The sequence below is a fragment of the Pyrgilauda ruficollis genome, unplaced genomic scaffold (assembly GCF_017590135.1).
Source record: "Pyrgilauda ruficollis isolate IOZ18807 unplaced genomic scaffold, ASM1759013v1 scaffold15, whole genome shotgun sequence".
Lineage (NCBI taxonomy): Eukaryota > Metazoa > Chordata > Aves > Passeriformes > Passeridae > Pyrgilauda > Pyrgilauda ruficollis.
In genome coordinates, this window is record NW_024513654.1 from 18,111,284 (window position 1) to 18,124,647 (window position 13,364).

Sequence of the window (13,364 nt, forward strand, 5' to 3'; positions counted from 1 at the left end):
TTCTGGAGTCCTGTCTGGCAGTGTTCCAGATTAGCAGAGATAGAAAGAGTTGGTAATAGTGAATGGCTTATTCAGTTATAGCTGAATTCATCTAGTCTCTTTCATGCTGAGAAATTACCTGCTTGTAATTTGTACATTGTATCTGTGCCAGAGGCCAAAATGTTAGCAGGGAAGGGCGTGTATTGGGAGAAGCAGTGGAAAAATTACAATGAGTCAACAAGGTTGAATTTAGGTCTCCTCACAAGGGAAGCCTCGTTTATTAAGCAACTCGATCTCTCCCTGTGAGATCATATGTGAAAAACAGGTTGAGCCATGTGGGAGGGTGTTGCCCTGTGGAATTTGTAGATAAGGATGCTTTATACCTGCGTGTGCCTGAGAGGCCAGTTACATTCTGCGGCTTCCAGAGGGAACAAGCCTCCAGAGGAGTACAGTTATTCCATTTTTCTTGTGGTAAGTTTATTGAAAAGAACTTTTGTTTCTTCCTCTCCTCCCCATGACTCCCTTCAAATCTCAGATTCCCAAACTTTGAGGTGTGATATGTGTGGTTTTCTTCACCAACAGACCCAGGAAACGCTACTGAGACCGCAATGGCATGGTGGAAGGCCTGGGTAAGTAGAGGATATACTGACACTCTGAGGTTTTTTAGCTCTATAATAAGGTAACTTATAAGTTGTATCAGGCACTGTGTGGGAATGAACAGTTTCCTTTAAATATGAGCAAGACCTTAGACCTTCTTACTGTTTTTCTGGCTGTAAAATAGCATTCAGCACTTCAAAAACATTGATGAAGGAGGGTGTTGATATGATTGCTGGCTATAGAAGGAGGAGCAGATCCTAACTGTGTCCTTAGTTGAGAGAGGTGCAGGGGATGTTTATCTCCCTGTATTCATGGGGAGATGGTACCATGCAACAGCAAAGTTACACAGCTAAAGTCTGCAAGCTGTGAGCTCCTTGTCTGCTCCCTTGTCCTGGGGCAGTGAGTTCAGGGCACTGGCCTGTCCCCATTTTTGGTCCCCTGTTGTGCTGGCAGGCTGTGGTCACAGAGAAAGACATGGTCAAGCCACAATTTCTGTCTTCGGTGGGTTTTTAATATTGCAATAATAATGTGTCTTGAACAGCCTGTCTCTTTGCCAGGAGCCAGAAACGTTGTGTATGTTCTCTTGTAAATGCTTGTGGCTTTGAGAGGAATGTGGCAGGATGGGGAGAAGCTCATGGGTGTGCTGAGGCAGCACCTGGGGTCTGGCTCAGACCAGGCAGCAGGTAGCCCTGGTGATGTGCCAGCCATTGCAGCTGCCCCATCAGCCTCTGTGGGAGGCCAGGTTTACTCCCAGGTCTCAAAATTTATTTTTTTTTTTCACCAGAAAGATTCAAATTGTAATCTTCCTTCTGAGTTTTCTCTGCTTCCCTATTTCCTTTGGAAGTTGGTATAACAATATGGATGTTTTTCCTGAGCTTGGAGTAGCTCTCACTTATTTTTTTTCCTTTTGGATTACCTGTTCTCTTCTACCTCCAAACTGGAAATAATTTGTAAATTAGAGCAAGAAAGAAGGTACAGTGATCTTGTACCAGTTGGTGTTGTAGGGGGTGGAGGCATGAGAAGAAAATGAGAGGTCCAAAGAAGGATGGGGAAAAATTTTGGTTTTCTAAACCCTTAATTAAAAAATACAGTTCAAAAGCAAAAAGAATGAAAAAATGTGTAACTTTTTCAGAAAATATTGACTGAACAAATTGCAAACAGTAACTCAACCTGTCCCCAGATTCCAGCTTTAAAAAAAAAGGCTATCATTTAGGTTTGAAAATATTTTGGTAGTAAAACTTTTATTCCTTCTTCCTTTCATTTATAGGTAAAACTTTTCACAGCATCAGCTGCAAGGTTCACTGCTTCTGCTGCTTTCATGCCAATTATTTCTATTTACATGAGTACAAACGCCTTGAGTAGTTTCAGTTAGGGAGTTGTAGGATTAATTCAGCTAGGAAGCAAGACCAAAGTGAACAGGGGTTCTCTGAAAAGCTGGTGCAATTGTACTTGTGCTGCAACACAGAGAATGTGCACAGAGAATGAGGTGCATGAGTGAGTCACAAATGTGCTACTCGAGCCAGGAAGGGCTGTAACTATTTATCGGAATTAGTACCAAAAAAGATCATTGTTTAATTTGTTTCCACTGCCTCCAAATGAAAGCTCAGCTTTGTACTCCCTCTTTCACTGAGTCACCAGGCATGGGTCCAGGATGTTTGGGGGTTTCTTCACAGGGCCCTTGCATGCAGCTGGAGAGGATTGACCATCCTTTTTAAAGCAAACTCAGATGGATAAGTCTAACACGGCTGCCCAGGGAAGCTGTGATGGTGCTGGCCATCTTGGCAGAGGGCTAGAAAAGGAATACTTGAAATGGTCCCCCCAGTTCAGCTAAATTCTTCTAGGCCAATAACAAACTGTTGGAGGTGGCAATGCCACCTGCTCTGTCACTTTTTTTCTGCAGTGACAACTTCCCCTCAGCCTTAAACTCGCTGCTCAGTGACCATTTGGATTCAGAGCTGCATCTCCTGTGAAGTTTCCTGTTGACACCATTTGCTTCACAGCTGCTCTTTCTGCTGGGAGCAAGGTGTGGTAGTGCAGGGGTGTCTCTGTGCTGGCTGTAAAGCAAACTTTTCCAAGTCTTGCTGACTGCTGAACATGCTGCCTCTCTCAATACTCCTCATTGTCAGTGCTCCATGCAACCCTGCCAGCTGTATCCACTGGTTCTCTTTCACATGGGAAGTAAGAACAGAAGGGATTTGCATCATAGCAGGAAGCTGATGGGCAGCACTTGGTGGTCCATGTTATGTAAGTCAGGTGGGACAACCCTAATGCTTCCTTCTGATTTTTATCTCACTGTGAATTTATCCCCATTAAAATATTCATCAGGTCATACTGATACCATTAGTTTAATATTAACCCTGCCTCTAAAGGCAAATTTATGAGAATATAGTCGTTTCCAGCTTAAATATCCTTGCTTCTGGGAAGAAGAAAATTGTGTCTATTATTGTAATAAAGTGATGATGATTCTTCATGCCTACCCACCCAAATACTCCCCTATTGACAGGACCAGCTTGTGATAGATGTGACAATACGTTCAAGCCAGTTCCTTGACTACCAGCTTTGGTAAATTATGCCTGGATTCTGGTTGATGGCCCTACTACCTTGTGGTGACTAAAATAAGTCTCAGTGTGTCTTTTATGCCCTGGGACTGATACTGTCAGCACCTCAGGGATTTGTTAGGAGGATTATTGTGTAGTTGTATCTGATTCTCAGTACAGGGAAGAATATCAAACCTGCACACTTCCAGATGGATTTCTTTCTTCAAAGTAGTCTTTTGGCCCAACTCCTTCCAGTGGTGATGCTCCCTTCTTGAAACCAGCTGTGCAAAAGTGCAGCAGCAGTAGCTGCTGAAAAAAATGGTCTGTGAGAGCAAGACAATTTCACAAATTCAAAAAGCTGTCTAAAAACTACCCTGCACCAACCCCCTGAGAAATGTAGTATGGTACAATAGTGTCCATGCTATGAAGGTCTGTAATTAAGGGGTGAATAGGAAAGTCCAGTCTATTACAGTCTGTGCTTTTTCTGCCAGACTGCCTGACCCCACAATGCTTGCAGCACTGTCAGCCATGCTTTGCACTTCATGTTCCTGCCAGCAGCAAAGGCTGGTACAGGCAGGTGGGAACAGGAAACTTGTGTTCTATTTGCAGAGAAACTTGTGTTCTCTTTTTGCTCTGCTGAGAAACTTCTGGCCAGTCTCTCCTATTTTCTGTGACTTCACCATGTGGAGGATATAAATATCATTAATGTACTTTTCAAATACTTTTTCTCCAGCTGGTGAAAATCAGTGGTGAAAAGTCATGTATTTTTCTTCTTCTTTCAGAGTGAAGCAGAGGGCAGGTCCGTGGCAGGTGCTTTAAATTTTAATGCTGCACCTGATGCTCAGACTCTGTACAAGGCCATGAAAGGGCTGGGTGAGTTGACTCCAACCATATATGTAAATTCTATGGTCTTACAATTGCTAAGTTGAAATCAATTCCTTAGGAAATTTGCTTCCAGAGATATCACTTCTTTTTTACTGTGAAAGGCTAATATTAAAGTTTCCTTAGTATGTACTTAAACTTCTGCACAAAGGCAATGAACCAGAGAAGGTTGTCTGAATATTCAGATTGGGATTTTGGACCAGTCTCAGCTTATTCTGTGCACTGTATTTATGATTTATTGTTGCTTTCTACAGGGACTGATGAACAAGCTATAATTGATGTCCTAACCAAGAGGAGCAATCTGCAGCGTCAAGAGATTGCCAAATCCTTCAAAGCACAGTTTGGAAAGGTTCTCCCAAAACAAAGCCATATTCAATCACTGGTTTACTGCATGCAGGATGTAATAAATGGGCATACAGTTCATCCTGAAAGCATGATGCAAACTATATGCAGGCCTTCTGCAAATAAGTAGACTAATATTTATTTATAAGGCCTGTGATGAATGTGTAAAATTAATGTTTGACCAGGAAAAAATGGTTTTCTCCTAAAGATTCAATTTTTTTAAAATGCATTTTGACCAGAAATACTTTTTTAAAATCAGTCTTAATTTGAAGTGAAGCTTCTTATTGATTTGGAGCTGTAACAAAAATTGATACTTGTCTAAGTGACATGTTGAGTAAAATATTGGTTTGTTTCAGGCCTTTTTAAATGTCAAAAAAGTTCAATTTAAAGACTTACTTAATTACACTTGTTTGGAAGTTCCATGCTTATTGACAACTATGTTTTCCTTTGTCTCTCTTTGTTTTTTTGACAAAATCTTACTTTTATCGGGAAAGTCTTTTCACCAGCAGACTGTATACCCTCAGCCCTACTGTGAGCCTTCCAGGAAAGGGGACTGCCATGCAAAAGCCTAAGAAAGGGAAGCAAATATGGGGGTGGTGGGTATGGAATAATGGATAAATAGAGTGCTTGCATCCCACTAAAACAGAGAGAGTCATACTCTAGGAAAACCTGCATTATAGTGAAAGGGAAGTTTGAAGTGTATCTTCAAGCAGACTGCAGTCCTGATTCTGCAAATGTCCTGGGTGCAAGTCTATATGCAGGCTTTGCGAATCTCTCTGAAGCTACACCCCTGCTCAGTGCAAGGCCTTCAGCTACCTGGTTCTGCTCAGTGAGTTAAGCAGGGCGGAGGAAGATTTGCTGCAGGATTAATTATTGAGAAAACTCGAATATCAAGAAAACAGGGAATGTGTAAGCACCTAGACAAACCCCATTTTGGAGTTAGGTGCCTTTTTCAGTCTCAGGACCTTTTTTAATGAACTATCAACAATGCTATCATTCAGCTTCATTACTTGGGCCATGGGGATGGAAGCGGCATGTACAATGATCCTGTGGGTCTGTTTATGTAACCATGTGATGATGCACATTTGACAGGATCTGATTGAAAGCCTGAAGTCTGAATTGAGTGGCAACTTTGAGAGGCTCATTGTAGCTCTCATGTACCCCCGATTCAAGTATGATGCTAAGGAGCTGTATGATGCCATGAAGGTAAGCAAATTGCATGCTGATATTTAAGTAGTAGCACGAATACAGTGCTAATTTCCTGTAATTGTGCAAGTGTTAATAACTGGACTGTTACATGGTTAAGTTTGTTATTAGCAGTAGCCTTTGAGAAATACTTAATTGTACTATTAATATTCTGGGGGAAAATACTGCTTAAATATTTATGGCTGTAAGAAAGTTTCTGTGCATATGTGACTCATAGAGCCTAGGAAGGCAACAACAAAACTAAATTCACACCCAAACCTGCTGCCCTGATGCCCCAGCTGAGCCATGAAACCTTTAAGGAATCAAGGAGTGGTGGTGCAAGGGCCAGGCTGGGGTCGGCTGGGATCCTACCTATTGATAATCTGTCTTTACAAGTTTCAGATGCAGAGTGGCCTGTTAATATGGTATAAAGACGGACTGAGTAGCCAAGCACTACCCTGCATTCCTTTAATGCTGTCTGTTGTCAAAGATCTGACTCCAGAAAAGCATTGAGGAAATGCAGGGTTACATAAAATCATCCTTTACAAATTAGGCACCTTGGTAAAAGAAACCATGTTCAACCCTAATGTGTTTTGTGTCTCCAGCTTTCATCACGATGGTTTCTTACATCTCAGCACACAGCCTGACTTTGCTGCCATCCAGCTCCTCCCTTCACCATACTTCTCTAACAGTAAATCACCCTCCATGACTAGATGCCTTTCTCCACCTTTATTTCTCCACTGTGTTTTCTATTATAGGGCGTGGGAACGAGGGAAAGTGTTATCATAGAGATCCTGGCATCTCGGACAAAAGCACAGATCAGGGAGATAATCAAGGCGTACAAAGAAGGTAAGTGCCTGAGGCTCAGAATTCTGTGATCAGAGCACAACAGGAACAGCGCGCTGTCAGCAAGAAAATGGCTTTTCTAAAAGCATTTAACTCTTAAAGCAATAAGCTCTGCTTTCAGCTGGCAAACAGAACATGGCTATGCTGAGATAATTTGAAAATCCCTTTCTAGGTCTTCATCCAGCTGCAGCCAAGGGTCAGCAAATTACAAATTTGGTTCAGTTCGGGTACAGAGTATTGACAGAACATAGGCAAAACTGTAGCTGTGCACTTGGCTTTTCTCCCCATTAAATAGATGGGAATTTATCAAATATGTATTTGTAAATATTTTATCTTGTTCATCCCTTCAGCTATACCTCTAAAATCAGCTCTGGGTTTATTTCTTGGGCATCAGGGGAGCTAGTGACTCAGCTGGATGCAAATGCTGACCTGGGCATCACAGAGAGTGTGAGCTGCTCTCAGCTCTGCTTTTTTCTTTAATGACCCTCTTGCCCAGTGTCAGGCTATTGTGTGGGCTTGGGTTACTGGTAATATCTTGACTGTATCAACTAAATAAATAACAAATCCTTCTCTTATCCTTCTCTTTCCCTTGGGCAGAATACGGTTCTGATCTGGAACAAGACATAAAATCGGAAACAAGTGGCTACTTAGAGCAGATTCTGGTTTGCCTTCTTCAGGTAATGCTTGAGAAGAGAAATGAGGGTATAAAGGTCTTCACATTTTTCCCACCTTTTTTTGAGAAACATGCAATAGGAGAGTCAGTACAGTCATGATCACCAGATAAAGTGCAGAGACAACCATGTCACTTGGACTGGACCTGTTTCAGCTTCGATGTGACTGAAGCAGGGAAACCTCTCTCCCTCAGCAGCAGTAAGAGAGCTGGGAACTTACAGCCAGCTCTCCCACAGAGAGACACCTCACTTTCACATGTGTGTAAAGCCACTGTACTCTACAAGGGTCTTAAAAAACACTAGGATTCACCACTTTTCCAGGGTCTGTGCCCTCAATGCTGAGTGCATTTACCCTACCACATTTTTGGAATTTTCCTGCCTGGTAGCAGAATAACCAAACAATTTTTTACTCTGCTTCATATGACTGATTTCAGCACCTTTCAGTGAAGGAGTTAGCACTTGTGCTGTCTGAAATATTAGTGCTTGAGTACTCCACAGAAATAGATAGCTGAGAGGATAATTGATCTTTGATCAGAATGAATGCTCTCATCCTTATTTATGGAAGAATCTTCATGAGATATAATTGTTACCCTTCTTTTTCTGCTCATAGGGTGAGAGGGACAATGCCACCCTCTATGTGGACACAGCCCTGGCTCTTCAGGATGCAGAGGTACTCTCAAATACCTGAGATCACTGATATGTCTGCATTCCCACTTTCTTGAACTTCGGAGTGCTTCAGTGTCAGCAGAGGGTTGGAGTCACAATAATTTGGGGTGGGGTTGTCTTTAAGTAACTTGGGGTTCTTCAATTTTGCCTGCACTGTTGAGCTCTGCCTTTCCAAAGAGGAGGGATGAGGCCTGGGCTTTGGCTGATCTGCTTTTGATATGGGTATGGTGGAGTGGAAGAGCAGAGAAAAGGGAGGAAACCTCAAGTATATTGTTGGCTGTTCCAGCTGCTGCAGGAGGAGTAGAAAGGACGGAGATAGTGGATGTTCCACTTGTCTAGAAGACAGAAAGGCTTTCATAACCAGCTGTTCTAGGAGACTGGTTCACACGGTGGTTTCAGTTACTCCAAACCCCTTTACTCCAGCCATGCCTTCAGCCAAACTCTGTTCCTTTACCAGCTGCACACACAGAACAGCTCGCTAACAACTGTGTGCTAAATTACAGGCTCTCTATGCTGCTGGAGAGAAGATACGGGGCACTGATGAGATACAGTTCATCACCATCTTGTGCAAAAGGAGTGCCACTCACTTAATGAAAGGTATGGAGCAGAGCCCACATTACCATCACTACACTCCCAAGCCTCCAAAATCAGAAATTACCCTAGCCAAGAAGAAGAGGTGGGGCTATAGATGAGAGACATGGTAGTCAGAAATAAGTACCTGAGCCTGTTTTCTAATTCCTGGTGACCCAGTAACCAAAAGGTGCCAGCAGGTTTTGTGAAAGATTATGAAGATTTAGTTCTGCTGAAAATCAAGTGGCTTTTCCAGGAGTCCCTATACAGTGGTGATAACTGGGTAGCTGTTTTTATAAACCCAGGGAGTGACTAAGTACCATTCTAACTAGGAGCATGTGGTGAAAATACACGTCCCCTTGGATGTTGGTTCCTCTGGGGAAAAAAGAAAAAAGTCACTACAAAAACAGCTGGTTATTTGGTGCTGGAGAATCACAGGGTGCAGCCTGCATTTCTGCCCCAGGTCCTTTTGAGGGCATCAGAGGCTGCTGGGAGGGATGACACAAGTCCTGCTCCAGCTGAGACCTCAGCTCCCCACTGTCCATGCAGCAGAGACCAAACCTTGTCATCTCAATGCTTTTGAGGCATAACAGATTTTGTTATGCTGGCTGAATCTAAGCATATCAAGAACTGTGTGAATCAGGTGGACCTGAACTGATACATTTAGTCAGAGATAAATTAGATATGCCTGAGCATTTTCTAAGCTGAGGTCCTCTGCTGTTTCTATGCCCTGAAAGTCAGCTCCCCCTTGTGTTTCAAATTCAATCTCCCAAGGTCACTTAAAAAATAAACAAGACAAACAATAGGTGGTCTCTATAGTATTTGTCTGTATCTGTCTTTAAGAATTGAATTTCATCTTGTTGTGATAATGCAACCAGTCTTTTGAACCTACTGTGGCACTGAGCAATTTCTTCTGTGATACAGCTGCCTGTACCTATTTGTCTTTGAGATATGAGTGTAATTATTGCAGCTTTTAAAATTTGTTTTTAATAGAAAGAGAAGTTTGAGTTTCTGATGGATACAAAGAAGTTTGTATCCATCTGTCTATTCTGTATTCTATTTCCCCAAAGTGTCTTGAGTGTTAATGATCTTGGATGTTGGGCAAAGTTTCTTAAGATGTCTATTGCATTACATAGCAGTTTTCCTTCTTTGTTAGTCCTAGAAAGCTAGGAATAAAAACAGATATCTGTGTTTCTGAGCCTTGGAGTATCCAAAGTGTATAAGGCAAGCAATGGCCCTGTTGCTGAGCTTTTGTTACTGTGGGAACTCAAATCTTGGAATCTGCACCTCTATTTTGCTCATCTTTTCTCAGTTGTTTTTATTTTAAATTGCGGTTGAAATAATAAGTTTCCCCAAATGGTATCATCATTTTAAAGTCCACGGGCTGTGAACTGGATAGTCCTACATTTAAGTTGATTTTATCTTGGCTCCTGAAGCTAATGACATCAACAACCAAAAACCAAAGGTGTGCCTAACTTTGTTGTCTGCTTTATTTCTTGGTTAAAGACAGCTATAAAGGGTCAGATTTCCACAAAAACTTGAGTGACAGAAATTACCTGAAGTCAGGGAATTAAGAACCATGAATGGTTTGGCTTTTTGTAAATGTTAATATCCATCTTTGTAGTTGATTTCTGATGTTGCCTAAAGCCTCCTGAAGCTGGTGCAAATGTGTCTATTGCTTTTGCAGGATCTGTGTGTTCATATTGCCACACAAGTAATGCCTGTAAATATTGCGCACAAAATGCCTCGAGGGTTACTTGGTAAAAGATATAAGTTCTTTGTGTTTCAAACAGTGTTCGAAGAATACCAGAAACTGGCTGGTAAGAGCATAGAAGACTCTATCAAGAGTGAAACTCGTGGCTCACTTGAGGATGCCATGCTGGCTATTGGTAAGTAGTGACCTTTCCCTTTGCTTTGTCAGAGTCTGCTGTGTTTTCTTCTGCAGTAGTTGACTTATATTAGATGGATCTGCTTTATAAAGGTGTCTGGTATGAAGTAAGGGGTACTTCCTGGATAAGAAACTCATATTCCAGGAGTACACTGAATTAATGGAAAGCATGAAGGATCTCAGTCACCTCCTCCCCCAGGCTAGAATTACCATTGATTCTTACTGATTTTTTTGTATGCCTAGTGAAATGCACCAGGAACATCCATTGCTACTTTGCAGAGAGGCTGTACAATGCTTTAAAGGTAAGACTCTTCATTGCAACACACTGGTTTTCATACAGACTTAACTTGTAACCCAGCTGCCACTAATTCAAACCAGAAGAGCCGAGGTTTGGTAAAATTCAGCAGGTTTAGTGCAATTGTTGCAAGTAATAGCAGAATCCTTTCTAACACCTTGAGTAGAAAAGTACCCTTTAAACTCAAGATAAGAAGGAACTCTGGCTTTTCTGGCTTAAGAGTCTGCAAGGAGCCCAGTCCCACTTTCAGGAACAGACAAAAGAGGCTTTTCTAGGAGGTTGTTTATGGTGAAGACTTGCCTTCCATTTAAACAGACTGGAACACAGTATTTTCTTTTTAGGAAGCAATTCTCTCAATGGCAGTATAAAATGAGTTTCAAATGGGGACACATAAAGTGTTTGCAGATTGTGCCCCTGTAATACTTAATTGGTATGTACAAGATGTCAGCTCTCCAAACCTTTTGGAAAGCTGAGATAACAGTTTTGTTATCAGTGTGATCTTAATTTTCCTGTGAGTGATTAAACAATATTGGTTGAAGCCAAACACTACCTGGAAGATTCTGCAGAGGGACACTGTATTCAGTGCCAGCTCCCATCTCTTTAGCATATTTGCTTTTGCATTTGACATATGCAAAACAAGTCCACGGTGGGCTTGTGGTGTTGGCAGTGGCCCCTGGGAGGGGTGTGAGGATGGGCCCTCCAGAAAGAGATGCAGATGTTCCAAAGAAGAAGTGCCAAGTGGTGTTTGAAGGCTGACTCCTCTTGCCCTGGGCTAGTTTGCACAACTTATCCTTTGAACACCCAGTACCATCACAGACTGCTGTATCTGTTGTTCCAGGGGGCTGGCACTGATGATGGGACTCTGATAAGGGTGCTGGTTTCTCGAAGTGAAGTTGACCTAAATCTTATAAAGCCTGAATTCAAGCGTATTGCAGGAAAGACTCTCTCCAGTATGATTTTGGTAAGAAGAATCTTGATATGATGTTCTCAGCCATTGCATATATTCCTAATCTTTCTAGTACTGTGGGATGCTTCCATGGTTGTTGGCAGTAACAATTTCATTTCTCCTATGATCATGGCTCTCCTTCACTAGGCCTGTTACCAGCCATGTCCTTGAGAGACACATATGTCTGAAAGGTGAGCATATGCTCTCTGTACGTGACTTGGACAAAGCAAACCTAAGGAGACACTGCACTAGGATTTTCATGGACCAGTCTCTGTATCCATGCACTGCATGCTGTTCTAGATGAATCTAAATTAAATGAATCATTCCTTTTATACCTATCCCACACTGCTGTGCCATATTCTCCTCTCTCTCTCTGCCATCCTTAACTACCTCAAGCCAATGCCATCCACATGTGTCAAAATAATGCTGGGGTATTTTGTTCCTTTTCCTGTTGTTTGAGGTTTTTTTGCTGGCTCATCCCAGGTGAAAGCTTGGTCTACCCAGCGATGAGATAGGTTCAGAAACTGAATCTTGTCAAGGCTTATTGTAGCATTTGAGTTTCAGTTCCAGATGAATGTGCCTCCCCTGTTAGTGCTGAAATGCTGTTTTTTACCGTTTGTCCCCAGGACTTTGGGACATTCCTCTACCCCTTTGTAAATGGCACAAAAGCCCTGTCCTTAGCCGTCCCTATGGGAAGTCTGGTTCTGTAATGAAGGGCCCTTCTTATAATTGACACTGTCAGTGTCTGTCATGTTGATTAATGATCAGTCTTCAAGGGTCTGTACAGAATATTAATTCCTTCTGAGAAGTGGAACTAGCTTTACACCTGTCACCACAAAACATTCAAAGGGAGGAAACTTTCTTTACTTAGTGGATATTTTGTGTAGTGCTTCTAGACCAAAATGATCACATTTGTGGCTTTTTTTAAAATGCCATGTGCCAGGGCTAGCTATAGTGCCTTTTCCCTTCCTGTAGGGAAGAGGTGATACATAAATACCCAGGGACAAAACATCTGAACACAACAGGTTTGCTTGCTGTCATTTGTGCTGACTTTGTGCTGCTCTGTGGGACAGAACCTTGATCAATTGCTCACCTGCATTCCAAAGGAAAAAACTGGACTTGATGAATGTTATTTCAGGTGGTAGCTACAAGCCTCGTTTCTCTGTTCGCTTTTGATGGTGTGTCAGCTGGCAGCAACTCTGCTGAAGTCTGACTTGCTCTTTCCAAAGTCCTTTTCCTGTGTGGGCATATTCCACAGACTGACAACGTCAGCACTTGGAGCGTGCAGAGGAACTTCCATACTCACCTATTTTTTACTATTTTCTCCTGTCAGGAGGATACCAGCGGCGATTACAAGACAGCCTTGATGAATCTCTGTGGCAGTGACTGACAGACTCTAGGAGGAAGATGTTGAAAAGGATACAGAGAGAAGATTAACAGTGAACAAGGGTCTGAAAATGTACTTGTAGAAAATCTTTCCATTGATCCAAGGGTGGGGGAAAGAAGATCAAATTAATGGCTGAGATATCCAAAGCTCTCTGAAGGAGGTGGATGTCCATTACATATTGAATGCTATCTACTTCCTAAGCAGTTTTTCAACAGCAAGGGGGAATGTTAATTTCTTGTTTCCATTTTGTTCTTTGAAATTTTCCTTCTATTTTAACCCATGGTGAAGGATGGCACTTTGACATGGAATTAAAGGTTCTTTTAAACCCTCTAGACCTGTTTCACAAGTCTGAACAACCCTACAAAGTTTGGGCTGCCCTGAAGCCATGCTGATTTCACCAGGACCAGCTGGTAGAGCGGCACCGTTTGATGCTTGAAGGATGGGTCTGGAAGGAGTCCCAGATATTAATGAGGATTTAGGACATGGGTCAGAACAGAGAACTTAGTGCCAGAGGCAGTAGTTAGCAGCCTTATCTAGATAACTTCACAGGGAGCTCCCAAAGGAGCAGTGAAT

The 13,364-nt window shown here is 42.2% G+C and overlaps 1 protein-coding gene across 1 annotated transcript; it reads left to right on the forward strand.

Annotated features, from left to right (window-relative positions):
• Positions 1-325: 325 nt before the first annotated feature.
• Positions 326-13,109, forward strand: ANXA8L1 (annexin A8 like 1). The gene is made up of 13 exons (XM_041461242.1): positions 326-450; positions 562-608; positions 3,896-3,986; positions 4,250-4,344; positions 5,430-5,543; positions 6,281-6,371; positions 6,966-7,045; positions 7,650-7,709; positions 8,209-8,302; positions 10,069-10,164; positions 10,407-10,465; positions 11,297-11,419; positions 12,738-13,109. Exons 2-13 carry the CDS (start codon positions 588-590, stop codon positions 12,792-12,794), a joined length of 981 nt encoding a protein of 326 aa, XP_041317176.1. The 5' UTR covers positions 326-450; positions 562-587; the 3' UTR covers positions 12,795-13,109.
• The last annotated feature ends 255 nt before the right edge of the window (positions 13,110-13,364 follow it).

What these genes read in the sequence shown, in the direction of transcription:
- ANXA8L1 (XM_041461242.1), top strand. Translation starts at nt 588, where the DNA reads ATGGCATGGTGGAAGGCCTGG. An exon ending in TGGCATGGTGGAAGGCCTGG is followed by an intron (nt 609 to 3,895) that starts GTAAGTAGAGGA and finishes TTCTTCTTTCAG; the next exon opens with AGTGAAGCAGAGGGCAGGTC. An exon ending in TGCCACTCACTTAATGAAAG is followed by an intron (nt 8,303 to 10,068) that starts GTATGGAGCAGA and finishes TGTTTCAAACAG; the next exon opens with TGTTCGAAGAATACCAGAAA.